This window comes from Podarcis gaigeae (assembly GCF_964106915.1).
Source record: "Podarcis gaigeae genome assembly, chromosome: 1".
Classification (NCBI taxonomy): Eukaryota; Metazoa; Chordata; class Lepidosauria; order Squamata; family Lacertidae; genus Podarcis; species Podarcis gaigeae.
This window is the reverse complement of record NC_139678.1, coordinates 47,091,543-47,118,945: the sequence shown is the minus strand read 5'-3', so window position 1 is coordinate 47,118,945 and position 27,403 is coordinate 47,091,543. Positions and strand designations below refer to the sequence as shown.

The following is a 27,403-nucleotide window of genomic DNA, read 5'->3' as shown; positions in this document are numbered from 1 at the left end:
GACAAAGATTATCAATTCACATATCCACTCTTGATCAATGAAATATCGGAGACAGAGCATGCCCGATACCTACCATTATTTGCAACCACCAGGAAACAATCATCTCATTTTGCAAAGCTTTTAGCTTCCTTTTGGTTATCTTCCCCCAAAGCAATATAAATTGCCCAGCAGGCAAAAGTGCCCCTGCCATCTCCCCTTCCTTTTGCTATGTTGCCATATCCAAAGAGGAGAATAGTTTCACACCACTAAAGTTGCATACCAGTGAAGACTTTCATTGAGTCTCGAGTCTGTCCTGCCGTTGATTCTAGTAGGTGTTTTTACCTTATGTCTTTCATAACTTCCTCAAGGATTTACTCATTTTTTCATTTTGCCTTAGAGCAGGAGTGGGGAATCTTTTCCAGATCGCAGGCTGGATCCTCACCTTCCCCAACTCCTGACAAAGCCACTGCCATCAGATGAAGATTTTACTTTGTCCAGGGGGTGGACTTCAAACTGCAAACCCTACTTTTGGAAGGAACTGCATATTTACTTGCTCAACTCCTGACAATGTACCGTATTTTTTGCTCTATAAGACTCACTTTTTCCCTCCTAAAAAGTAAGGGGAAATGTGTGTGCGTCTTATGGAGCGAATGCAGGCTGCGCCGCTATCACAGAAGCCAGAACAGCAAGAGGGATTGCTGCTTTCACTGCGCAGCGATCCCTCTTGCTGTTCTGGCTTCTAAGAGTCAGAATATTTTTTTTCTTGTTTTCCTCCTCCAAAAACTAGGTGCGTCTTGTGGTCTGGTGTGTCTTATAGAGCGAAAAATACGGTATATGGTGTCAGGTGTAGGGCAAGTGGGTGTGGCTTGGGGGAAATGACCTTGTGGGCCAAATTAAGGCTCCTGTTAGGCCCATGGGCTGGTGGTTCCCCACCACTGTTTTATATAGCACACCCATTTTCACATTCATTCATAAAGCATCAAAACGTGCTCTGAATTTTGTGTTCAGAATACAATACAACCCACTCCCTCGTGGGTTTCTGCGTTCCCCCATTTTCAGTGATAAATAGCAATGGCTAAATGTGGTCTTTAAACTGCCCGCACAGTGAGGTCTTAAATACAAGTTTAATCTTCCAAAAGACACTCCATATCATTTTCACACTCTCATTCAATAGAATTTTACTAGCTGTCAGTAGCTATCCCAAATATTCATGATGTGAGGTTCAGAATATCACTTCTATTATCTATTCAGCAAGCAAGTAAAGGAGAGTTAAAATTGTTTGTGAAGTACAGGATGAATTGTTTTTCCACTACCCAAGTCCTCCAAGGGAAAAAGAAGGGCAAGCCTTGGAATGTGTCCTAAATGTTAACAAATTCCACAGTGCATCACCTTTCTCTGGTCACGCTCAGCTACAGAACTTATCCAACTCCCTCGTGTTAAGCTATGAAGTCTAGCCTGTGTGAACCTATTGCACCTTTCTGTGCATTCGTTTCATGGATTTATTTCCTACCTCAGCTATATATGGAAAAAGAAAAAGCAAGCAACCCCTAAGGCATCCCACTACACATACTCAAATGACTATAAAAAAAATAAAATCAATGCTTTACTCTGAAAAGATGTTAAGTAGCAGACGCTTCTCCTCCTGTCCAACTTTCCCCCCTCACTCTCAGCCACCTGTTTGCTTCTTGTCTTTCATGTGCCTGGGATCTGGGCCCTGCCACTCTACAAGGGGAAGAGAGATCTGAATAATACCACCAATATGTGTGTAGTTTTAAATGATTAAATTTAAATAGCAATTATTTATTTAACTAATACACACACGTGACAATTTACCCTATAATGTTTCATATTTGTATATGAATTTATTTCTGTATAATTATTTGTTATCCTGCCCTTCGGTTCTACAACTCCTACAGCTTGCAGTCCGATTAAAAACAAATAAGCAACCAAATAATATCAATTTAAATGAGTATCAAAATAAAATAAAATAGAATAAAATAAAATAAGCTAACTGAAGTAACACTTGTTTTGGCCTATGCAGTCATGGAAATCGCAGGAACCAGCACAATGAAACCTATTAGTGCACTGGATTCCCCCCTCATTCCCCATGTGCCCCCGGATTGGCTCAGGGTGGTCTGGAGTGCCCCCATAACAGTGCATGGAGGTAGGAGAGGAAAAACTGTTCCATCCATGTTTGCACTGATGAATGATTGCCTTAGAACAGGGGTAGGCAACCTAAGGCCCAATCACCTTCTCAATCCGGCCAGCGGACGGTCCGGGAATCAGTGTGTTTTTACATGAGTGGAACGTGTCTTTTTATTTAAAATGCATCTCTGGGTTATTTGTGGGGCATAGAATTTCGTTCTCTCCCCCACAAAAACTATAGTCCGGCCCACCACATGGTCTGAGGGATGGTGGACCGGCCCGTGGCTGAAAAAGGTTGCTGACCCCTGCCTTAGAACAATGTTGAACTTCATCTGATATCTGAGAAAAGCGGAGGAGAATGTGAAATTCAGAAAATTCTGCAAAGAACGGAAATCAATAACAGATATGGGTGAAAACAAATCGGAGTGGAGCAGAATGAAAAAGGAGAAGTGTTATAGAGGAGAAATAGAAAAGGAGGGGTGGTTAACAAAAGGAAGAGTTCAAAGGAAGCTGTGGGGGTGCAAAGAAAGAAGAGAGCACACACTGTGGGACACAGTTAGTGAAATGATGTACCCCTCTCAAATTAACAAGTGAATGTAAAAGAAGCCCTTGGTTTAGAGCAGTGGTTCCCAACTTTTTTTTTTTTGGCCATGCCCCACCAAAGCATCTCTAAAATCGTGATTGCCCACCCCCACCCCGGTGACATATAATTCTTATTATTCAAACTCCTATTCACGTGGAGGAAGCCTAAAAGGCTATTCACTGTTAATAACTCATTCTCAAATTGCCCCCCTTAAAAATCAAATTGCCCCCCTGTGGGGCGAGTGCCCTACGTTGGGAACCACAGGTTCAGAGGAAATAAAATATCCTATTTATCTAGAGCTTCCATTTACTACTTTTTCAATTAAAAATTCTGGGGCTGGCATATACTCTACTGTTTAAAAAAGCAGGACTGCTGTTGAAAAATGCAGAACTCTTTTGGAACTGGAACTCTGCTGCTGAAGAGCCAGCTGACTCATCCTGAACGTAATGGAGGTAGATAGGGCAGGGGAGTAAGAAAAGTAAGACACCTATGTTTAAAATATTAAAAGACAATTCCTCAAGGTGCCTTTGCAAAGCCTCTTTAATATGCTATACCTGTTCTTTTACAAACCACTTAAATAGCCTGAAGTGCAGGATTTAAAATGAAATGCCCTCGAGGCCTGGGCCGAGAAAGAGGAAATGTTACATAGTGCAGTGTTTCAAAACTTCCCTTCTTTTCTTCTGTTCTTCAAAAACGGCGTAATTGTATGAAAAATTCACTGACATTTTCTGCTAGGATTTGAAGTCTTTAAAACGTCAAACTTGCATCTTGAAGTCTCATCTACTGCAGTGTCTTTAAAGAGAAAATCTGCTGGGTCATCACAATTATATCTGTAGCATGTGCTCCTAAGTCTTAAAAAAAAACACCCCCCAAAACCCCAACCTCTGTAGTTGAAACAATTTTTTAATATATTTTCCAGTCTTCCCATTATTCATGTAGCCATCCCTACTCTACACTGGAACAGTTTGTTGTCTTTTGACGCCACAATGGCACTAGAGTACCTGGTAAAAAATAACTGAGGAGGCTGAAATGACACAGTCCAAAGGCCCAGGCCTCCTTGAGTATGTTCAAATAAACAAACAACAATCCAATTCTATCAGGATACAAGTAATTATTGTACAGTATCTAATCAAACACTACTACTACTACTACTACTACTACTACTACTACTACTACTACTACACAGCCACAATAAGTTTCAAAATGGTGCTTATGTGGGAGCAACTTGAAAGTCTAATAGGGTTACATACCCTACATATAGGTTAATAAATTGTGGAATTTAGTCGCAGTCTTTTGGCTGATAAGTCTAGTGAAATGTTCTTCAATATTTCATTGAGGTATCAGGTCTTTAAATCAAACTAATTTGCTTTTCCTTAGGGCTTAAATGGCAAAGCAATAAAGAAGGATTCACTTCAAGATTCACTAAATACCAGTCAAAGTAACTTCTATACTGACATCTAGTGAACTTCTATAGCAACAAGAAATAACACAAGAATTTTAAGCATTTACATAGTACTTTTCATGTTCAAAGTGCTTTACAAATGCTCACTTCCAAATCCTCTGTAGGTAAAATGAGAATGTATGCATTTCTATTACTCTTTTTTATATTTCCAGGAAGCATTTTGATTTTTTTTTTTTAAATACCATTTTGTTTTTGTAGCTAATATTCCAGTTTCTTGGAACGTGTCATTAGAAACATCTAGAGAAGTTATGATTCAGAAAATTTGCATTCAAAATATTATTGATAAAATTGCCAACATTGTTATATGTATATTTTTGGACCACTGCATTCTGGCTTTTTCATTTGAGGCTGGCAAAGATTAGGAGTTTTTAGGAATCACAATTAGCCTGAACCATCATCAATTGCCATGGGTGAAAAGTTGCTATGATTACCAGACACACACAAAAAGGACATACTGACATAATAACCATAAAAGGTACAGCTTCTCATGCAGGTGAAGAAAATAAAAAGCTGCACCTGCCAACATTCAGTCTTCATATAACCATTTGAAGTACATGTACCAGCATGGATTTACTACACCCTGATGTGGCTAACTACATTTTACTCAAAGTAGACCCATTTAAATGAACGGACCTAAGTTAGTCAGGTCCATTAATTCAAATGGATCTACTCAGAGTACAGCATTGGGTACAACTCCAACATTCTAACCCTGATAATGAGAAGATCGTAACAAACTATTAATCTCATCATCGCTTTGGGGACCTTGGCCAAAAAGAGGTATCAAGGAAATATGAAATATACCCCAAATGCGCAGCTGCTTTCATATGAATATAGAAGGGATCTTGGTGGTAAGCTAATTAAAGCAATTCTGAGAATTTGTCACAAACACATAGTTATATCATCAGGAACTTTGAGGCCACTTTATCTCATCTAAAATTATTTCAGCTTCTCTGTATAGAACACAATTTTTGAGCCTCCCCCCGTCATAAGAAGAGCTCTGCTGAAGGCCTATCTAGTTCAGCATTCTGCTCTCACAGTGACTACCTAGATCTTTGAAAATGAATGGGCCTATCTGTCAATTTTGGGTTCGCTCATGTTCTTATTATTCCAATCTTAAATTTATTTTGGTACATATTTTGGTTAGTTTGAGATTTTTTATTTACTTTAAAAGTCTTTATTTATTTATATTTTTGCATTTTAGTGTGCATTTCTCACGCACAATTTTACCCAGTATACACATTTTTGCAAGTACCTTCCCTAATATAGTGCATTTTTGTACATTTAGCGGCACACATTGCCCTAGTACAGACATTTTTGATTGGAGAACTGGATCTCTAAATTCAGAGAAGTGCTGATTTTCAAGGATAGCTGCGTTCTGTTTACATATTGTTTTGCGATGTGTGACCTGGATCTGTTCGCATTAAAATGCAAACCAAATTTCTTCTCCAGCCTTACCTACGAGAAGCCCACAAGCAGAACACAACCGCCATAGCTCACTCCTGCTTGTGATCCCCAGTAATTGTATTCAGAAGCATGCCGCCTCTGATTTTGGAGGTTACCAACATGACTTAGAGATTACATAATGACTAGAAACCTAGAAACCTTATATTCCATGAATCTGTCTAACCCCCTTTTAAAGCTGTTCAAGCTGGTGGCTATCAATACATATTGTGGTAGAGAATTCTACTGCTTAACTATTGTAATGGTTATAGGGGTCGCTCGTGCGTAAGTTGCCGCCACTCCTGGCTAGGTTACCTGGTTGAACCCTTTCTGGCTGGACAGCCCTTCACTTCGTGGCTATCTCAATCGCTGGCAGAATCGTCAGTGGGCGTTTCTTGAACTTCTTCCAGCAGAGAAGTTCTTTGACGCCAAGTCTCCTCCTACTCTCCCTGCATGGAAGTCTTCTGCACAGGGAGGGTGTGGGCAGCGGAGGACCCGTGCTCTCCCCACTGGTCTCCGGGGAAGAGTCCTGGCGCCTTCTCTCCGATGCCCCCCTTCACCCCTGATGTTACGCTGATTTCCTTCCCCAGCAGATGGACTGACTCTCTCCCTGCTGGGACCCTCTCCAGCATCGCTCTGGAGCCTTCCCTCCGCCTCTGGCTCCGATGGCAGTTCCCTGACAACTATGGACTGTGTTAAGAAGTTTTATCTGTCCTGAATATCCCACAGCCTTAAATAGGCTAGATGATCTGATCACAGAACATTCAAAAAGAACACACACAGCCAGCATCCCTGCCACATTTTCTCCAGCTACTGTTATCATGGGAACGGCTGGGGCTCCATCTATGTACAACAGCTTGGGCTCATACTAACACTTCCGCATGTGCCCAAGAGGGACCACTGTAATTGATTGCATGAAAAGGGAAACTCAGTAAAGCCATGATGTATTTTAAAAAAGCATATCATCCCTTCACTCCTCTCTACTGTGCTCTCTTAGCTTGGTTCAAAATGAAGGCTCGAATAGAGTCTAAAATTATTCACCAGAAGCAAAGCCATTTCTATCAACGTCCAATTCTGCATGAAAGGAAAAACAAAAATTGCAGTATTAATTATGCAACTGCATTAAACCTTCCATCAAGTGGGATGTGCAGCAATGAACTAGGCTTGAAAGCAAAATTTATTTAAATTAAGCAAATGACTTTTGTTAGTAGAATTCTGATGGATAACAATAAGCTGCTGTTGTTTGATATGAGCACAAAGAAAGTATCTGTATCACTCACAAACCTTGTATATGCTAAATTGCGCTTCCAAGTTTTCTTAAAAATAAATAAATAAATTAGGGGGTGCAGCCAAGTTGCCATACTAATGAATTTATTCTCTGCAAATCAACTTACACAGAGAAATTAGCAAAGGTTTATCTTCATTAAACTTGGAACATAGGCCTTATTGGATCTGCTTAACAAGAAGGGAGGGGAAAAATGATCAGTGATCATCACCAATCCCCTGCCGCATGAAGTCACTGCAATTAGTTTACTGAAAAGCCAATTAAATGTAGGAAGCCTGGCTAGACAAGACAATAGTAGAGTCTGCTTCTGCTTTACTGGTTATTTACTCCATGTCTCTCTCACTCACATACACACGTATCCAATACAGGGCGGTCCACCGCCAATTACCCTATGGAAATATTTCCAAGTGAGAGAGAAGAAAGTAGGGGGAAAGAGGGAATGGGGAAGAAAATATTTTACATGCAAAAGCTCCCTAGTTCAATTTCCAGCATGTCCAGGTAGGGCTAGGAGAGAATCCTCTCTGAAATCCTGAGGTGCTGCTGCCCGCCAGTACCAGCTGAGTTAGATGGACCAAAGGTCTGAGGTAGGTTCCTAGATTCTATGTATGCAGGTAAAGATCACTTCAGAGCCTGTATCAACTGAACCATCCCTGCCCCTGCTCCTGTCAGGACTTTCTACCACCAACTACCTGTGGGGAAGGATCCCAATGACTTTTTATTAGTTAATTTTTTTAAAAAAATGTAATTTAATGTTTCGGTAAGATGCCTGGGAAGGATTTATATCCTTAATGCCAGGGTAATAAATAAACAACTACAGTGGTGCCTCGGGTTGCATGCGCTTCAGGTTACATACGCTTCAGATTACAGACTCCGTTAACCCAGAAGTAGTACCTCAGGTTAAGAACTTTGCTTCAGGATGAGAACAGAAATCGCGGCACGACGGCAGCGGGAGGCCCCATTAGCTAAAGTGGTGCTTCAGGTTAAGAACAGTTTCAGGTTAAGAACAGACCTCCAGAACGAATTAAGTACTTAGCCCAAGGTACCACTGTAAAGTCTGCCATGAAGTTATAGTTCATACATTGGTTTCCAGTTTTTGATTTGCCTTAATTAAAAAAGCAGGAGATAATATTCCAACATCCTTCTAAGGCCACACTGCCCAGTAGAGCTAAATTGAAGGCAAGTCCACAATGCAACTTCCACAATGCAAGCCTACAAACAACTTCTAAGGAGCAGCAATTTAATGCAATCTGCTCAGCAACCAAAATCATGACTAAACGGTATTACAGATGCCATTCTTGTTTATGTCCTTGCTACTCTCCGATACCAAGGAAATATTTTTATGAATTCTTCTCCAACTTTTTGAAGGCAGCCCAGTCCTGTAAGACTAAACCTCAAAAGAGCTGGTCAAGCCTTTTATTTCTTGTTCACTATCCTTCAGACTTTACCTTCTCATTGCTGCACAGAGTCCATACATATTTTAACACAGAAAGCGGCCTGTGAGGAAATTAAACGTACTGAACCAAAAGGGCAGCTGCCTGGGGTTTCAATGCTCTGAGGGCATACACACAGCTCAGCAAAATGCAAATGTCCTAGTCAATACCAGGGCAAGTTCCAGGTTTGAGGGGGGCATCAGCAAAGTGGCTTTAGGTGGGCTCCCCTCCTACACCGGAGGAGTCTGGTGGGCTTACCTGGCAGTGGCACTTGGCAACAGTGCTGCATCAGCATTGGACAGATTAGAACTGCCATTTAAAATTTCCGACAGTGGTTCCAATGCAATGATGCTCCAGGGCGTTATGGAGAATTTTATATGGTGGCTCCAAACTTCTTGGCAGTGGGTCAGGCAAGTGTCAGTTCAGCAGCAGTGTGCTCTGCCAGCGACAACCCAAAGATGCCATGCGCTGATACTGGGGCTGAGGCAATGCAAATTCAACTTCACAGTTATTTACACTCAGAAACTGGGAATATATAGAACCCAAGAAAACAAAAATAGGCACACCAAGTTCTACGCTAAGAAAATCAAGATGTTGTGCTCAGTGAGTTAATTTCATCTGTAATGAAATTTGCACAAGCTAGAAGCTTCAGTTCATAATTGCATTGCCTATATATTTCAAGCCCAACTCCTCAACCAGAATGTTCAGAAATTTCCTTTTAAAATGCAATGTTTGACAAAATTTGCACCAGATTTCAGATTCGTTGCTCTACAAAAAAATAAAATAAAATAGGACTTGAAGCCTAACTTTCCAAGCTGTGCCTTTGCTTACTGTATGTTGGATTGTTTGCTGCTATTGTGAAATAGACTTTATGGTCTAATCTGGGACTGCAACTTTCAGTAACCACAGCACGTTGGTTAAGAATGTGTTCATGTATGTGTGCAAGCCTGTGCTGATTGGCAGAACCCAGTGTACAGAGTTTGTCTAGTTCTCTTGAAGCTTGCGTTCTCCAAGTACAGGGGAGGATAATTCAGCTTACCTTGCTGTGGAGCTTCTGAGCATCATAGCGAATTTGGGCAAACTCACGGAGCCCAAAAGACCCACCAATTATAAGCACCTGAAATATAAAAAAGGGGGGGGGGAATAACCAGAATAGAAGCAAAGGAGTACCCAGAACATTGTGAGCTAAAATACACTTTCAAAAAAACAAGAGAGGAAAAAATACCTAGGATAAAAGGAAGGAACGAAAAATCTAGAACACTACGTACAAAGCCCAGAAGCTGCTGGCATAAGCTGTTGTAAGGACTCTCAGGATAATGCATGTAAAGGTTTTAAACAGTCTAAAGGTGTTAAAGAAATACCAAGCATGCAATAATACAATAGTGACTCAGACTCATTAGCACAGATTCCATGATGGCCCCTCGGTTTTCCAAAGCACATATATTAAAGTCAAAGCTTAATCTTTGTTCATTGATGCAGGCATGTGCCTATAAGAGAGAGATGCATGGAGAATCTGCTCCAGGGATTTGTTCTAGCTTCTGATAATCTAACTTGATTGACTGTCCATTTCATGTCAAATGGATGGGGCTACTACAGTTTTCATTCACAAACATATCAAAAATGTCTCATTCTTACACAGAGGACTTCAGAAGACTGTTTTTCTGAATCTCTCCTACCTCCCATTATATTTCTGACTGCATGTTTCACCTCCCCCAATGCCTTTTCCCTTTAACAGCATTTAACAGCATTTAGGGAGCCTTAACATCATAGCTCTGGGACTTGTTCTCACCATTTTCAAACTTTTAACAACTGAAGCAACAATGCTCAGCTGGCTCATTCTGGTGCCAAGGTGAAAAGGACCCAATTAAGCTTTTGGAACAAGCCAGCAGATTGGAACCAGAATCCTATGGTATGTTATTATGTAGCTAGATAAATCAGTCCCTTCTGCACCTATATCTTCATTATAGCTAATAGCTCCAAACCTCCAAGACTTATGAATAGGAGCAATATGTAAGAGAGAGAGAGAAATTGATATATCTATAGGAAGGTGACATTTCTAGCTATCATAAAATGCAAATACAATTTTTGAAATCTTATACCAAGGCAAACATAAAGATGACATGCTCATTGTTGTTGTTTAGTCGTTTAGTCGTGCCCGACTCTTCGTGACCCCATGGACCACAGCACGCCAGGCACTCCTGTCTTCCACTGCCTCCCGCAGTTTGGTCAGACTCATGTTTGTAGCTTCGAGAACACCATCCAACCATCTCGTCCTCTGTCGTCCCCTTCTCCTAGTGCCCTCCATCTTTCCCAACATCAGGGTCTTTTCCAGAGTCTTCTCTTCTCATGAGGTGGCCAAAGTATTGGAGCCTCAACTTCACGATCTGTCCTTCCAGTGAGCACTCACGGCTGATTTCATTAAGAATGGATACGTTTGATCTTCTTGCAGTCCATGGGACTCCAAGTTAAAACAGTACAACGCATCATCAGAGATCTACAACCTCTCCTGGACAATGACAGTTCTCTTTCTCAAGCTCTGGGAGGAAGACCTTTCATTGCCTACAGACAGCCACCCAGTCTTAAACAACTCCTAACCCACAATAATACTACAACCAGACCTAACACGGACACTGGCACCAGAGCCTGCAATAAACCCAGATGCCAACTTTGCTGCCACATACACCCGGACAACACCATTACTGGCCCCAACAACATCACACATACCATCTCGGGACTATTTAATTGCTCATCGTCTAACATTGTGTATGCCATCAAATGCCAACAGTGTCCTTCAGCTCTCTATATTGGACAAACAGGCCAGACCTTACGCCAAAGAATAAACGGACATAAATCGGACATCAGGAATCACAAGACAGAGAAACCAGTAGGAGAACACTTCAATCTCCCAGGACATTCTATACAAGATCTCAAAGTAGCTGTTTTACTACAAAGGAATTTCAGAAGTAGACTGGAAAGAGAAGCTGCTGAATTGCAACTTATCACCAAACTTAAAACCATGGAGAAACCTGGTCTGAACAAAGACCTTGGATTCTTATCTCATTATACATGACAAAGCCATTTTTCACCTTTTCACCCCTTGCTTTTTTCTGTAAGACCTATTGCAGTCGTTAAGAGTCGTCAACAGGCTCATCACAGCTATCTGCCAATCACCCATTCCCACCACCCTTCTGAGTAATACCCCTCCCCACCTTCTCACTATATAGAAGGGTCTGGAAACTTCTGTTTCAGTGTATCTGAAGAAGTGTGCATGCACATGAAAGCTCATACCAAGAACTGACTTAGTTGGTCTTTAAGGTGCTACTGGAAGGAATTTTTTTTGTTTTGACTATGGCAGACCAACACGGCTACCTATCTGTAACATGGTCTTAACAGTGAGTCCATAACTGACTTTGGAGGCCAATTCTGGATCCACACGTCCTTCCACAGTGGAGACATAGGTTTCTGGGAGTTGATGACGGTGAGGGTTTGCCAAGCATGCCTTCCTCTTAGCTTATTTCTTCTTTTTGCCCTGAGTTCGAGCTTCTTAGAAGTCCATGACGTCTTTAGTAAGGACTGTTCTCCAATTGGAGTGCTCGAGGACCAGTGTTTCCCAGTTATCAGTGCCTATGTTACATTTTTTTTAGGTTTGCCTTGAGTTGGGAATAGAGTAGTTGCTTTGGTAATAGAGTAGTTGCTAGATGGTAATCAGGCATCTGAACAACATGACCAGTCCAACAAAGTTGATGTTGAAGAATCATTGCTTCAAAACTGGTGATCTTTGTTTTTTTCCAGTACACTGACATTAGTTAGCCTGTCTTCCCAAGTGATGTGTAAAATTGTTTGGAGATACTGCAGCTTTCTCTTTTAATATACAACAAGCGTGCGGAACTCCAAACACTCAGGCCATTTTCCCCAAAATTCACCAGCAAACCACTACTGGCTTTTCAAATACAAGCCTGGTTGGTATAGCCTTTACTACAAAAAGAGGACGAATAGGAGTCTCAGTGTATGACAGGAAATCAAACCATCCAAGTTGAAATTGGGAGGATGATACAGCCATGCCCTCCCCACACAAGCCTTGTACTTAGGAGCCAGAGGATACTTCAGTTCAAATCCCCAATCCCTTTTGATTGGCAAAGGCTCTCCTGAGTTCCTATTTGCCTTATAGCAGCGGTAGACAACATAAGGCCCGTGGGCCAGATGTGGCCCAATTGCCTACTAGATCCGGCCTGCGGATGATCCAGGAATCAGTGTATTTTTACATGAGTAGAATGTGTCCTTTTATTTAAAATGCATCTCTGGGTTATTTGTGGGGCATAGGCATTTGTTCATCCCCCCCCCCCAAAAAAATATAGTATGGCCCCCCCACATGGCCTGAGGGATGGTGGACTGGCTCACAGCTGAGAAAGGTTGCTGAGCCCTGCCTTATAGAGTTCCAGCTCTGTGCTCCAAATACCTGAAGCCATCTTCTCTAACTACTGGTGTTCTACTGCCACCATATAGACACTTACATCTTTGACTGATTTTGTCACAGCCTCAATATGTTGACCTAACAGGAGATGTAGTTTGAATGAACAAATATTTATTATTATAGTAACAGCTGAATATAACAAGTTCTTATTGTTTGTTTTCGATAACAGTGCTTGGATACTTTGTATTACATAACATGTGCCTAGAATTCTATTCCTAATGCAAGTTCTAATCCTATCTTATACTTCCCCCTACTCCTCAGTGCCACACCAGCCAACCTTCTTCTTCCTCCAAAACCCAACTACCTCTTTTCCTCACACACAACTGTTCTAAAAGTCACACTCCACTCTTAGCCAATTAGCGTAAGACATGTGCCAATATCTCATTCACACCTTACTTTATATCTTACAACTATCTCTCTAAATAACATTCTACTGTATATCTCTTAACATACAAATCTGTGCAAGTCAGTGACAATGACAAACACCACAGACACTTTTTGCAAAATAATAATAATTTATTATTTATACCCCACCCATCCGGTTAGGTTTCCCCAGCTACTCTAGGCAGCTCCCAACAGATTAAAAACAGAATAAAACATCAAATATTAAAAACTTCCCTAAACAGGGCTGCCTTCAGATGTCCTCTAAAAGTCAGATAGTTGTTTACACTCACACCTCGGGATGAATACGCTTCAGGTTAAGCGTTTTCGGGTTGCGCCCCGCGGCAACCCAGAAGTAACGGAACACGTTACTCCCGGATTTCACCGCTTGCGCATGCGCAGACGCTCAAAATGATGTCATGCACATGAGCGGAAGTGGCAAAATGTGACCCACAGACGCACAGTCGCGTGTTACGTTCACTTCAGGATGCGAACAGGGCTCCGGAACAGATCCTGTTTGTATCCAGAGATACCACTGTATTTCCTTGACATATGAAGGCAGGGCGTTCCACAGGGCAGGCGCCACCACCGAGAAGGCCCTCTGTCTGGTTCCCTGTAATCTCACAGTGAGGGAACCACCAGAAGGCCCTCAGAGCTGGACCTCAGTGTCCAGGCAGAATGATGAGGGTGGAGACGCTCCTTCAGGTATACTTTCACCCATTTTGTAAAGCATCCCACCTCTTAGTGTGTGTGTTGCAGGGATGAGGGATCTGAGGACCTCCAGATATTGCTGGATCCTAACTCCCATTAGCTGTAGCCAAGCTGGCCAAAGATCAGGAAGGATCAAATTTGTAGACGGGCAACAACTGGAGGGCCACATGTTTCCCACCCCTGATTTACTGGGAGGAGCTGCAAACAAGGGCAAAAAACCATTCAGGATGAAAGAAGCATTGCCTTCAAGCTGAATGACTTTGTGACATTGGTTACCTACATAGCATTGTAGCATCCTTATTTACAACAGGATTTTCAACTGGCTGGGATTAGTCCCAGAAACAATCAGAAACAGTGCTAAGAGGAAATTAAAAGGGGTAACTTGCAGACATTCAACAAAAGCCTAGGAACAAGTATGGGGTTTAATGCAGTGTGTTTGTCTTCCTTTACAAATTTAAAACTGCTTTAAATGAACACACATGCTCATAATTTCTTCTTTAATGGTTATTACCGCAGTAATCATTTGTACAGGGGCTGACATAAAAAAGGTTAACTGAATGCAGTTTTGCTCTCCATTGATTTACTGAGTATATACATTCCAACAAACCCACAAACCCACAGCAACACGCCCATGTGAATAATAGCTGTGCAGGACTGAAACAGCTGTACCAGGAGGGCCTGGCTTCTCAACAGTGAAACTAATTATAAAGCAACGCTTAGCTGTGCTAGATCCATTAAGACGTTGTTTGCCTCTCTTCAAGCTTGCAAAGTGTATGCAGTAGTGTCCATGTTTCTGTTACATTTCATTAGCATATAGATATTGAGTATATCATAACCTGATTTTCCCCCATAAAGAAATTGACCAATATTTCACATACCAGAAAAAGGCTAAGGGTGAAATCCTATACATGTCTATTGAAAACTGGTACTATTGAGTTCAATGGGGATGACGTCCAGGCAAGTGGGCTTTGGATTGGAGACTAATTGAAATAGTGTGTAGATAGATTTTTAAAACTCAGGTGTGTTTAAGGTCCAGAGAGGTGACTGGAGCTTGTGTCTGATGGATGTCTGCAACTGTCTACAAAGATCTGTAGAAACTAAGACAGATGCTACTATTGTGTTTTTAGCTTTTGTAGCGCCTGCTGTTTTTATTGGGGGGTTATTGCCAAAATTTATTTTTTATGATTTTATATAAGCTGCCTTGGGCATCAACTGATGGAAAGGCATAGTGTATTGATTTTTTTTTTTAAAGACCCATAATCTTGGCCTTCCAAAAGGCAGAGAAGAATTTACCGATCATCTTCACACACCATGTATTTTCCTTTCGTCCAGGGGTATACAGTACCATGCTTGTAGCATTATTACTGTAACAGTTAACAGTTAGCATTCTCTACTGTAAGCATTTATGTGTTGGGTCACAGGTTTTTCACATTTGAGATTAACAACATGAGGAGTCTGCTAATAAAATGAGGTCTGTGTGGCGCACAAGAAAACCAGGAGAATTAGGTTTTGAACTTACATGCAGAATTGTCTCACTTTGACTCTGGCTACTGTAAAGCCAGGAAAACATGGCTACGTTAATAGGTTTTTGCATTTTACATCTGAAGGTCACCTTTAACAACACAGAACACCAATACTCCTCACTTAGACCGTGCTTTACAAACTAACCTGGAAACAAGCCAACAGCACAGCTTTCCGAACTATCACTTGATTCAATATTCAAAGAAGGATTTTGTTGATGTTTCAGTGAGTTCACACCAAGACACACACCAAAAGCAACATTTTTAAATGAAATTATATATGCACAGAATGCAAGGTAGAATGAAACATGGGATGCGACACAGAAGCGCCATCTGTCACATATGCTCAGCAACCTCAGTAACTGTTTCATGAAGAAATTGACATTAATTTCTGTTCAATAGCATTGTGAAAAACTAATTTCTGTTATTTTACTGAAAAGCATGTTAAGTAAACAAATACAGAGAGAGCAATGTACACAGAGGATATTAATGCTCATTAACACAAGACAGGCATAAAGAAAGAGTGAATAAGTCAGGCCTCCTCAAACCCTGTGTTCTGCTACAGATTCCAGACTCACCAAATTATTCAGTAAAATCTAAAGCAGCCAACCCTTAGGTTAGCAAAACAACAAGCAGCAATTTCTCCAGCACTGCCTAGCAATTTGCAATGTTAGATCACCTCTGTTGCTAGAGAAACTCATTCCGTTGTTGTAGCACTGATTTCGAAAGCCAGATTACAAAATTACATTCCCTTTGTCATAAATCCCTAAATTAATCACATCACAATATTCACTGCTGGCAACACAGATCATGCACTGGTGAAAAGAAAGCCGGGGAAATGTTATGAAATATTTTACTTGAAGAGGGAATGTGATAATTTTCAAGCCTCTTCTTTAAGACTGTTGTTGTTGAAGCCTCCAGCTATGCATTGTGCAGCTGCAGAACTGGAACAGTCAAATGAAATATTCTCTTTTTACTTCACAGTGATGGGAATTAAAGAGATTTTTTGGGGGGGGGAGTTTTCCTTTTTTAAAGAAAAACTGCTGTGTGTGCATTTTAGAGCTGCTGAAAGGTCCCAATGTGACAGCTCTGAAAACTACAGTTCTTCATTTATTCAAGTACAGCAGGGGCACAAAAAGCAAAACCCAAAAAACCAAATGCTGGCTACCATTATGGCTCAGCCCCAGACACCCTAAAGAGTCCCCAATCTTTTATCTTTCAGAATAATAATAATAATTGCTAGAAGGCAGCTCTCCCAAACAGCTCAGGTATACCTAAACATTTGTAACTGTGTTGTTCCATTCTTCAGGAAGCTATGTGTCATCAAAATGTTTTTGTCCAGGAGACCTTGCTCTGCAATTGCAAGCTTTGAACACATAGATGAGACTTTAGAAATATCACCAACCACTTATCCTGTCACTTTTCAACTTAAATTAAGCACAGCCAACTTTGGGTTTCTCAGCAGCCTCTGAATTCTCAGCAGTCTAGTAGCCTGGATGCATAGCTTGCTGTATGAATCATACTGTGACAAATGTAGCATCATTCCTTAGATGTCGTATCCATATCTACAACTTTGTCAAGACAATTATCTTCGTTGTCTCACACAGGAACATAAGATGGCCTATCTAGGCCATCATCCTGTTCTCACAGTAGTCAACCAGATGCCTGTGGGAAGCCTGCAACACAGACCAGAGTGCAACAGCACTCTGCCCCCCTGCGATTCCCAGCATACTGTCTTCAAAAGTGGAAGCAAAACACAGCCATAGTGGTTGGTAGACACTTCTCATCCCTGAATTCGTCTAATCTTCTTTTAAAACTATCCAAGTTGGTGGCCACCACTGCCTCAGGTGGAAGCAAGTTCCATAGTTTAACTATGCACTGCTTGAAAAAAAATACTTTCTTTTATATGTCCTGGATCTTTCAACATTAAGCTTCATTGTTATTAGAGAGAACTTTTCTTTACTCAGTTTCCCTGGGCCAACCATAATTTTAAAAACAAGAGCCCTCCTTGCTCATCAGCAAGTGGTTCTCAGGCACATTGCCTCTGAACTCTTGAGGTTCCGTATAATCATCACCACACTACTTCTCCATTAATATATCACATCCCCTTTCTAGTTGTGTGAGTGGCCACTGCCTTAGTACCTTGTGGCAGCAATTTACTCCATGAAGAAGCACTTTCCTTTATCTGTCCTGAATCTTCCAACATTCAGCTTCATCAGATGTTATGGAGGAGAAAGAAAAACATTTCTGTCTCCACTTTCTTCATGCCTCATCTCAACTTTTCTCTAAACTAGTAAGTTTAGAGCAAGCTTTCTTTACAGGGGAGTTGCTTTACTCACTTGATCATTTTGGTTGCCCTTTTCTGAACCTTTTCACAGCATAGATCTCTACAGACCTGTCCTATCTCTTCATCTTTCATCTCAAGCAACACTGATGCCAGAAAGTCCCCCTACTATCAGTCTCAGTACAGTATGCAAGAGTCACCTGGGAAATGAGTACAGAAGCACACTCACAAACAAACCAATATTGCTATGTATGACGAGACAAGTCCCTCAAAACACATACAATTGTTTTGCAAACGTGTGGGTACGCTCACATTTCATACACCCCTAAACCAGAGTTTATTTTAAACAGCCATTCCCAAATTCAGCCCTCCAGCTGTTTTGGGACTACAATTCCCATCACCCCTGACCACTGGTCCTGTTAGCTAGGGATGATGGGAGTTGTAGTCCCAATACAGCTGGAGGGCCGAGTTTGCGGATGCCTGATTTTAAACAATTATTTTAAAACGACACGCAAACCTGTGGCCATCAGGTCTTTTGGACTTGCTCTGAATAGCCAGCTTCATGTATTATCATTCTCTCAACTTCCAACTGTAGTCTTTTGTGTTCTTACACAAATATAACCAAACGATGGCACCACCAATACATAGAAGGGCAGTACTCCAAGGTCTGTATGAGTACAACTGAGGGGGAGATACCCCCCCCAAAAAAAAAACCCCAGTCCAATGAGAATTCAATGGCCATAGAACATTGGCTGGTTGAAAGCAAAAAAATCTGAAAACCAACTAGAAGAATAGTTGAAAAGGGGTGTGTCCAACTGACTGGAACAGTGAACAGGAACGTGTCAGGCTGCAGTATTTTTTGCACATCCCACTTATATATGCCATCAGCAAGCTAACATACATAGAATGGTTGGTGGCGCTAATGACTTTTTGCTGTTTTGTGCCACATCTCAAAGCCTTGCTACTTGCAGAAGACATTTCTCCCGATAAAATAAAGATGTAATCAGCAGGCTGGAAAACCATCTAGGTTAAATAAAAAAAGATGTAGACTGACATCAGCCTTATTTGGTTCGCCTAATCTAGTTTATGAGTGTCCTGAGCAATTCTGAGAGTGACAAGCATGAAAGACCACTTGCCAGGCCTTTGGCTCTTCCATTTGGTTGGAAACAAGCTGGTTTTGTCCTTGATTCCAAGAGAGGATCACTCTGGTCATAAGATGCCTATCCTAAAGCAATTTTTATGGATGAATGGGAAATGCTAGCTTCATACTTCCTTCCATCTTGAATGGAGAGGTAAAAACAAAAGCTGCATATTTAATCACAAAGGACTCCCTGTTGAGCAAATAACCTGCTCCTCTGAGCCACACAAGAGAGTTTCTGGATAGGGAGGGGGAACGTGTGTCCCTCCAAAAGTTCACAGAATCATATAATCGTAGAGCTGGAAAGGACCCAAGGGTCATCTAGTCCAAAACCCCCAAAATGCAGGAATCTCAGCTAAAGCATCCATGACAGATGGCCATCCAACCTCTGCTCAAAAACCTCCAATGAAGGAGAGTCCACAACCTCCTGAGGAGTCCGTTCCACTGTCCAACAGATCTTATCATCATTAAGTTATTCCTGATGTTTAGTCGGGAGTGTCCTTTCTTTTAACTTGAAGTCAGAGCAAGAGAAAACAAAATTGTTCCCTCTTCCATGTGACGTGATTGCAACTTCTGTCATCCCTAACTGATGAGCTGATGGGAATTGTAGTCTAACAACATCCAGGGGCCACAGTCCCCCTACCCCTGTTCAGTAAAAAAAGAAGCTCCCTTAGGCAAATTAATGTGATGAAGTACAGAAAAGATATTTTGCAAAGAACACAAAGAACCCTCTAAAAAAAAGGCAGCCCATATGTTCCTCAGTGCAAGCATGAGCAAAAATGGCTCCTTCAACCAGACTGTTGTCATTTTGCATTACACACAGTGCTTGGCCAGGTCAGATAACAAGGGAATTAACACAGCTGCTTGAAGAACAAGTCTGTTTTGGTGGGTCAAGAACAGCTTTCCTGTTAAAAACAGGGCTGTCCCTTTCTTCCTTTAAAACAAGACACGTTGCATTTTAAGAAGTGAAGAATTCTCTCCCATCTTCATTTCAGCTCCATATGCAACCAGCCTGTCATTGCTTTTTTTAAAAAGAAGAATCTGTAGATACCTAAAGACTAGTATTATTTCTTCAGTAGCTTCCACACAACAGGGAAGCGAAACACCACACACCCCAACACAAGGAATTAATATTCCCTTTTATCACCCAGTGTTTCATGATGTAAGAAATACAGGGCAGAAACAAAGGATAAAGATTTGGAGCCCCCCAACTCTGCAGTTAAACACTGCTGCTCTTTCATTAGTTGGGCAGTGACTTTTCCTGGCCAGTTAAATGGACTGCAGCAGAGTTGCTGAACTACAACTCCCATCACCCCTGGCCAATGGGCATGCTTGCTGGAGCTGATGGGAGCTGTAGTTCAGCAACATCTGGAAGGCAAAAGTTCCCCACACCTGGACTACAGGGTAAAATAAGAAGCTGTGGCAAAACAGCCAAATTCTGAAAGGAGAAAAAGGAGTGGGAGGGGCAAAGGTCAAAACTGAGGAACAGACTGAGGAACAGAATGGGATGACAGAAAAAGCAGCTAAGAGTTCCTCTAAATGACAGCATCACCTGCAAAGTACTCATGCTCCCTAAACTTGAGGATGGGATGGAGCAATGCTCAATTTCTGAGAATGGCTGAGCAACAGACTTACTGCGAATGGGCCCCCTTTTCTGTGGTCCATTAAAATTAATGGCATACCACTATCTGTGGTGTACCATGTTTGAATGGCAAAGGCATGTAGAGACAGTTTTCCTTAAGCAGCTGGCTCACAGGTATGGGATGCTCTCCCCTAAGGGCTTAGGGTTCACCTTTGCATGAGCATTTTCTGAGGGCAGCTTGGGATAGTATCTGGATAGTGTTATTTCTTCATGGTTTCCAATACATAGAAATTCCAACATTAAACAGCAGAATGTGTACTATTACACCTTCCACTGCATATATTGCCCATGGCATCAGCCATCACTAACGATAAAAGACAAACAAAAAACAACAGATGACAGTCATGGCAAATACAGAGATGAAAATTTGTTTTTCTAAACACAATTAATTTAAGCAACGGGCGAAGTGTCAGCCAGTGTGATGGCTGATTTTATTTTGTCCTATAGAAGTCATGACAATCATTTCTAGAGGATAATATAAAATAGCTGCAGTCACCAGCTTGTGATTGTGATTAGGCAAAACTTGCCAGCCGGCCCTATAGATGCGCCTAAGCTCAGCAGCTTTATTTTCTTATAGAAGTGAATGGCTTCCATTCACTTCAATGGGAAAGAATAAAGCACCAGCAGTGCATGAGAACCCTTTAGAGAACAGGATGAAAGACATTCCAGTCGTGCTGCCTGCCTAACTAAAAATAAACCACATATGATTGCATAGAGACAATATCAAGATTTTTACACCTATCTTCTGTTGGTTTTAAAGGGACACTTTTCAGATGGAGTTAGTGTTCCAAATATGAAATTCTGCATGTTCAGGAAACAGTATAATAGCAGTTTTATTGTACCAGTGACAAAGAACTTTGCTGTCCCAGTAGAGTATGCAAGAGTCACATGGGGAATGAATCATTGGCAGCTGCAACTATTATCAGAAAAGTGAAATCAACACCATATTTTAGAAACAGGAGCACCATCTACTGTATTTGAGAGCTAGGTACACTTCAAATAGAATTTCAGAAAAGAAAAAGCTCTCATGGCTCTTAGAAATCAGTACAAAGTAGTAAGAGGCAAGGAGATGTGAAAATCCAAGCATGCAGAACAACCTCTTGTGAGACATATAGTACATATCTACAAGGTCACAAGAATTCATCCCAGCATCTGGACAGATGTTCCCATCCTGGTGCTGTGGGACTTCACACCCTGCAGCGCATAAGCTGTTAAACAGTGTTCCATGCCATCTTACATCACTCTCTTAGGTTCTTGCTGGCTTATGCTAGGCACTGATATGATCACACATATTGTCAAGTTCAAAGGTAAAGAAAGCCAGATTGGAGAATTCCCCAGAATAATCATTGTATTCAGCAGATTTACCTGTGTTAGTTATTTTAATCCCCCATAAATCAACTTCTTCTTTGTTCTAAAAGTTTATTTGGTTATTTAATTCACAGTCCTAGCCTTCCTAATCCTGAAATATATGGAAGAGTTACAATAGATTAAAACATAAGCAATATCGGTTTTTATTGGGGGTTTTTAAAGTAAAAGGCAACTGACACATGGTAAAACTTGATTTCCCTAGAACACTACTATCCACTTGGTAAGTGGACTCACTACTCAGAAATGAGTCACACCAGTTGCACAATGGCCATTTTCTAGGACGTTGGTTTTTTAAGGATGTGAAAAATGACAAAAAGAGCAGAAGGGCATATATAAAAGATCCACATTGCTCATGCTATTGTCCTACTAAGCCAAGATGTCATTAAAAAAAAACCAGGCGGGAAAGCAGCAGAGTTTACAATCAGCACCAAATTGAAACAGCATCAAATGTAAGATGCACTTTTAAGGGAACGGAAGCATACACCAAAGCTCCTAATTCTTCCTTTGCAGCTGCAAATTTATTTATCCCATGCTTTGTGTCATATAGGTCACATGCCAGAGTTTCCACACCCATGTGCTCTGGTTTTTCTAAGCAAGAACACAAGAAACTGACAAGATTCCTGTCAAAAAAAATTGTAGCTGATCATAGCCTTGCTAATTTTATTCTCATGATGTTTGTATAGGTTGTTCTATGCACATAAGGCTCAGGAGAGAGACCTTTGCTGGGGTCTCTGAAGGCAGGATACATTAGATTTTACTTACCGTAAATTGAAAAGTCTTCAATGTTATTAGCAGATAGGGAAAGCATGCAGTTCCCATGTCTGATATCAAAGTCTGCTAGACTTTCAGCAAAATCAAATTCACTGTCACTTGCCTTTCTTTGGGACCCCAGAAACTAAGAATTCTACATTCTTCCTGTACTATGTCTACCTGCTGGGTAGAGAAATAAGTATGGAACAATCTAACAAAGCTACAACTGGGAGAATTCTACAAAGCCTTCCACAATTCATTCTTTCCTTTAAAAAAAAAGTTACACACAAACACACAATAGCAGGGGTTTTGGGGTGGGGATTCAAACAACTTTTACCCATAGCTGTCAACTTACAGATTTGAAAATAAGGGACCAGCAGCCTTGAAAAAAAGGGACCAGCAGCCAAAATAAGGGATTTTAGTCTACCAGCTACCAGCTGAAATACGAAGTTAAAAGGGACCAGATAATTTTGGAGAGCAGCGCCGGTTTTTAGCCCTTCGTTTCCAGAGGCTGCTGCTCAAGACACCAGCCGATGAAACACTGCAATTAAATAACTACAAGCAGCCACCACTTTTCACGCAAACCGAAGTCCAAGCTACAAAGATGCTGCTGCAGTTCTGTATCTTTTCTCTCGTGCTCCATCTGCAGCTCTCAATTCCATCAGGTGGGGCGGGAGGAGGGGGGGGGGAAATAGCGCCCAAAGTAAATCCGCAGATCAGACCATCTATGCTAGTCTACCACTACAAATCTATGCGAGAAGCCCTTGCGGTCCTTCCCTTGTAGCCCTTGGAACACCTGCCTGCGTCTCCGCCTCCTCCTCTTCCTCCTCTCTCTGAACTGCTTTCTCTATGGTTGCCCTTGCTCTCCTCTCAAGGCACCTCAGCAATTCATAGGCCATGCCAGGCTGCCCATCTCATCCGGGTCCTTCGGTGGCACAGCCACAGTATGGCCTAGCAGGAGCAGGAGCGGCGACGACAGGCAGAGGGGAGGCCCCAGGCAGAGACGCTCAGTTTGGTGGCCACGAGGCTGTTGAAAGGGGCCGGATGGGGGCAGGCCGGGCAGCCAAGCCACACAGTTGGAGCCTCCCTCCTCCCTGGCTGGCAGGGAGGAACAGAAGCTGCTTCCTTTGAAACCCGGGAAATTTAAGGGACATCCATCAATAAGGGACAGCAGCGGGACATGGCGCTGGGATAAGGGACTGTCCCTCCAAATAAGGGACGCTTGACAGCTATGCTTTTACCCAGTGTGCTATGACTTCCCTATACCAAGTTTATTGTATTATTTTGTATTGTATTAGGCTGAATAGTACTATGGTATTTTTACATCAATTCTTATGTTTTTGTGTGTGCATTTGTGCCTTTAACAGCCCGGGTTGTAGTGCTACTTATCTCAATGACCTGTCACATATATTAACGCTAACAAACAAATAATCCTATTCAGTTAATGACATAGACAGGATTTGTGAATAGATATTGAAGAGAAAGAATCTAATAGGAACCAAGACTGGAATTCAATCATAACACTAAATTCTGTACAAAGTCACATTTGCTGTCTGTTCAGTTTCTGCAGAAGCATGTACCATTGGAACAATGAAAACTGACCAGAATTCTGAAGCTAATGGCACAAAAACCATCATGCAAACAAACCAAAACAAACCCCTTAAGCAAAATCTACTTGTCAGCAAAACAACTGAATCTTAAAAGCCAGCAAACTAAATGTTGTGCAGCCCATCATCTATGCATCATGGCTTTTCAGGTACTCAGCAACTTTTCTAACGTTGGCCCACAACTTATGCACATTTAACTTGTGCACATTCAGTTTTACGCACATGGCAAAAAATAATAATTTTAAAGGCCGGAAAGGGGGCAGGGTCCTGGGAAAAATGACTTTGGCAATCCCATCTACCATTGAACCCAATGGATTTTGACTATATGCAATTTGGCATTAGGCACGATCGCTGGAACATAACCACTGTGTAAATGCAGCCTTACTGTATTCTAAATGCAGATGTCATCCAGCCAAACTCTTGAATTTTTGTTGTGCTTTCCCCCTTGTTCTCACCCCTTTGTTTTGTATAATATCTAGACTGATTAAGAGTTCTGGAGAATTCAAAAGCTTGCTGTTTTCTGACAATTTGGTTGGTCCTCATAAAGGTGCTGCCTTTGCTTTTTAAGCATAATAACCTTACTAAGGCTTCACAATACACGGCTGTTAGGATATCCTACTGAGCTTGGTGACTTGGAAGTGAAGTAGGCCTAATTTCAACTATTAAATTATTGAAACGAAGCACTACAAAGATTTTTGCAGAAGGAAACTTCTACAGGAAAATGAGCATTGCTACACAGTTAACCGCAAACGGAATGGTAGCTAAAATTATTAGAATGTCTGAAAGTCAGCTTATTTATGAAATGAAGTGACATGATTGGCACTTAGAAAGTATGTTTGCTACCATTATAATAGAAAAAGCGTTTTTGCTTTGCTAATGCCAAATTTTAAATTTAACTGTCCTCCCTTTGGTAATACTTGTTGCAGCCAACTGGAAATTGCAGGAAAGAGTACTGTTGTGCTCAGGTCCTGCATGCAGGCTTTCCCATAGACATCTGCTTGGCCACTGTGAGAACAGAGTGCCAGATTAGATGGGCTTTTGGCCTGATTCTGTGGGGCTCTTCTTGCATTTAGTCTCCCTGCAATGGCACGGGTTTCAACTGGATGAAGTCCCTTTCAACCTAGTAATGATACCCCAAAGGCATGTGGAAGTTCCTTTCTTCCCCATGTCGTATCAAAAGGATCTGGAAAGGTCCATCATCTAAGCCGGTACGGGATTTTGAATCTAACGGCATTCGGAGTCTAACGGCAGCCAAGCAGATGCTGCTGGGAAGCTTCCAAGCAGGGCACAAAGACAACAGCCAAGGCATCTGCCGAAGCGCCAGGCACAAAGACAAGAAGGGGGGGAGAAGTTGAAAGAGTGCCACACATCAGCAGCCTTCCAGGGCACTAAGATGGTCACCAGCTGCCTCACATCCGGCTGTGTCTCTCCAATGTCAGGCAGCGGTGCTCTTTCATGCAGTAGTCAGAGCTATGAGCTGTAGAATCGCAGAATCATATAATCAGAAGGGACCACGAGGGTCATCTAGTCCAACCCCAGCGATGCGGGAATCATTTTGCCCAAGCCTTGAGATTAAGTCGAGTCTCCTGCTCTACCAACTGAGCTATCCCACATATGCCTGCTCCATGTATTTCGCTCACACCTGCTTTCCAGTACAGTGGTACCTTGGGTTACATATGCTTCAGGTTACAGACTCGGCTAACCTAAAAACAGTACCTCGGGTCAAGAACTTTACTTCAAGATGAGAACAGAAATCGTGCTCCGGCGGTGCAGCGGCAGCAGGAGGTCCCATTAGCTAAAGTGGTGCTTCAGGTTAAGAACAGTTTCAGGTTAAGAACGGACCTCCGGAACGAATTAAGTACTTAACCTGGGGTACCACTGTACTGGCCAGGATGTGGGTGGCGCTGTGGGTTAAACCACAGAGCCTAGGACTTGCTGATCAGAAGGTCGGCGATTCGAATCCCTGAGACGGGGTGAGCTCCCGTTGCTCGGTCTCTGCTCCTGCCAACCTAGCAGTTCGAAAGCACGTCAAAGTGCAAGTAGATAAATAGGTACCGCTCTAGCGGGAAGGTAAACGACGTTTTCGCGCACTGCTCTGGTTCGCCAGAAGCGGCTTAGTCATGCTGGCCACATGACCTGGAAGCTGTACGCCGGCTCCCTCGGCCAATAAAGCGAGATGAGCACCGGAACCCTAGAGTCGGTCACAACTGGACCTAATGGTCAGGGGTCCCTTTACCTTTACCACTGTACTGGGTTACAGCTAACTAATAAAATTATTGGGGGGGGGGGCGGTTTTCCTTGTTTCTTTACCCGACAAGCACAGCCACCCTCTAAAAACAGGGTCAGTTCTCGAATACTGTACTTTAAAAGTCACGCTGTAATGCGTTTCATACAATGCGGCAAGAAGAATATAAAGAACGACACCCCCCCTCTCCATTTCAGTATATAATCTCATCTGCCCCCGGGGGGGGCTGTCACGTGACCCTAGTTAAGCGGGGGGGGGAGCGCAGAGCGAGCCGTTGCTGAAACGCTAGCGCCGCCCGACGCAAGGCCTCGTCGCGCCTTCCCGAGAAGGTCTCCCCCCCGCGGACGGTCCGGGGCGCTGCAGCCTCCGCCATTGGCAAACGAAGCCCCGCCCTCCGCCAGCGCTTCGCGGCCCCTCTGCTGAGCTAGTTCTAGGCGAGCGTCCCGCCCGCCGCCCCCTTCCCCCGGCCGCCGCTCACCATCATGGGGACTCCATACTGTAGCGTCTTGCTCTTCCGCAACGCTCGCATTCCGACCATGGCTGGAGCGGCCCAGTATCTCGCCTTCTTGGGCCCGGAGGGGGGGGGGAGGCCGTTCCTGCAGCGCTTCCGGCGTCCTACCGAAACGCTGGTCCCTCGGATCCCGAAGCCGGGAGCAGCCGAGTTCCGACTTGCAAAAAGGGAAACGAGGGTAGGGGGGGGGGGTGGAAATAAAAATAAAAAATTCCATTCGTAGGGACTCCTCGAATGGGAACCCGGTTAGCGGTCCAGATGCCTGAAACCGACGGGAGGAGGACTTGGCAGGCAGAAATTCGACGGGTCCAGTTTCCCCGAATTTGGAGGCAGACAGATAAAGGACATAATTAGTAATTAGTGCTGCTTGTGTCCTCGATTTCACCGAATCATTTCGCGGCTAATTGGTTCAATCCTGAAAGCACATTTCAGCACACCACAAACGTATAAA

The 27,403-nt window shown here is 42.5% G+C and overlaps 1 protein-coding gene across 4 annotated transcripts in view; it reads right to left on the bottom strand.

Annotated features, from left to right (window-relative positions):
• COX16 (cytochrome c oxidase assembly factor COX16) overlaps positions 1-27,357 on the bottom strand; it is a 45,427-nt gene extending 18,070 nt beyond the window's left edge. Inside the window, exons 1-2 of one of the 4 annotated variants that reach the window (XM_083748221.1) lie at positions 26,920-27,080; positions 9,364-9,441 (exon numbers count right to left, since the gene is read on the bottom strand). In XM_083748221.1, coding sequence (XP_083604347.1) covers positions 9,364-9,441; positions 26,920-26,979 — 138 coding nt within the window. In that variant the 5' untranslated portion in view covers positions 26,980-27,080. Of the gene's footprint in view, positions 1-9,363; positions 9,442-26,558; positions 26,662-26,919 lie in introns of those variants that run through there. The other 3 variants (XM_083748223.1, XM_083748222.1, XM_083748224.1) reach the window with 3 other exon arrangements.
• Between the last annotated feature and the right edge of the window lie 46 nt (positions 27,358-27,403).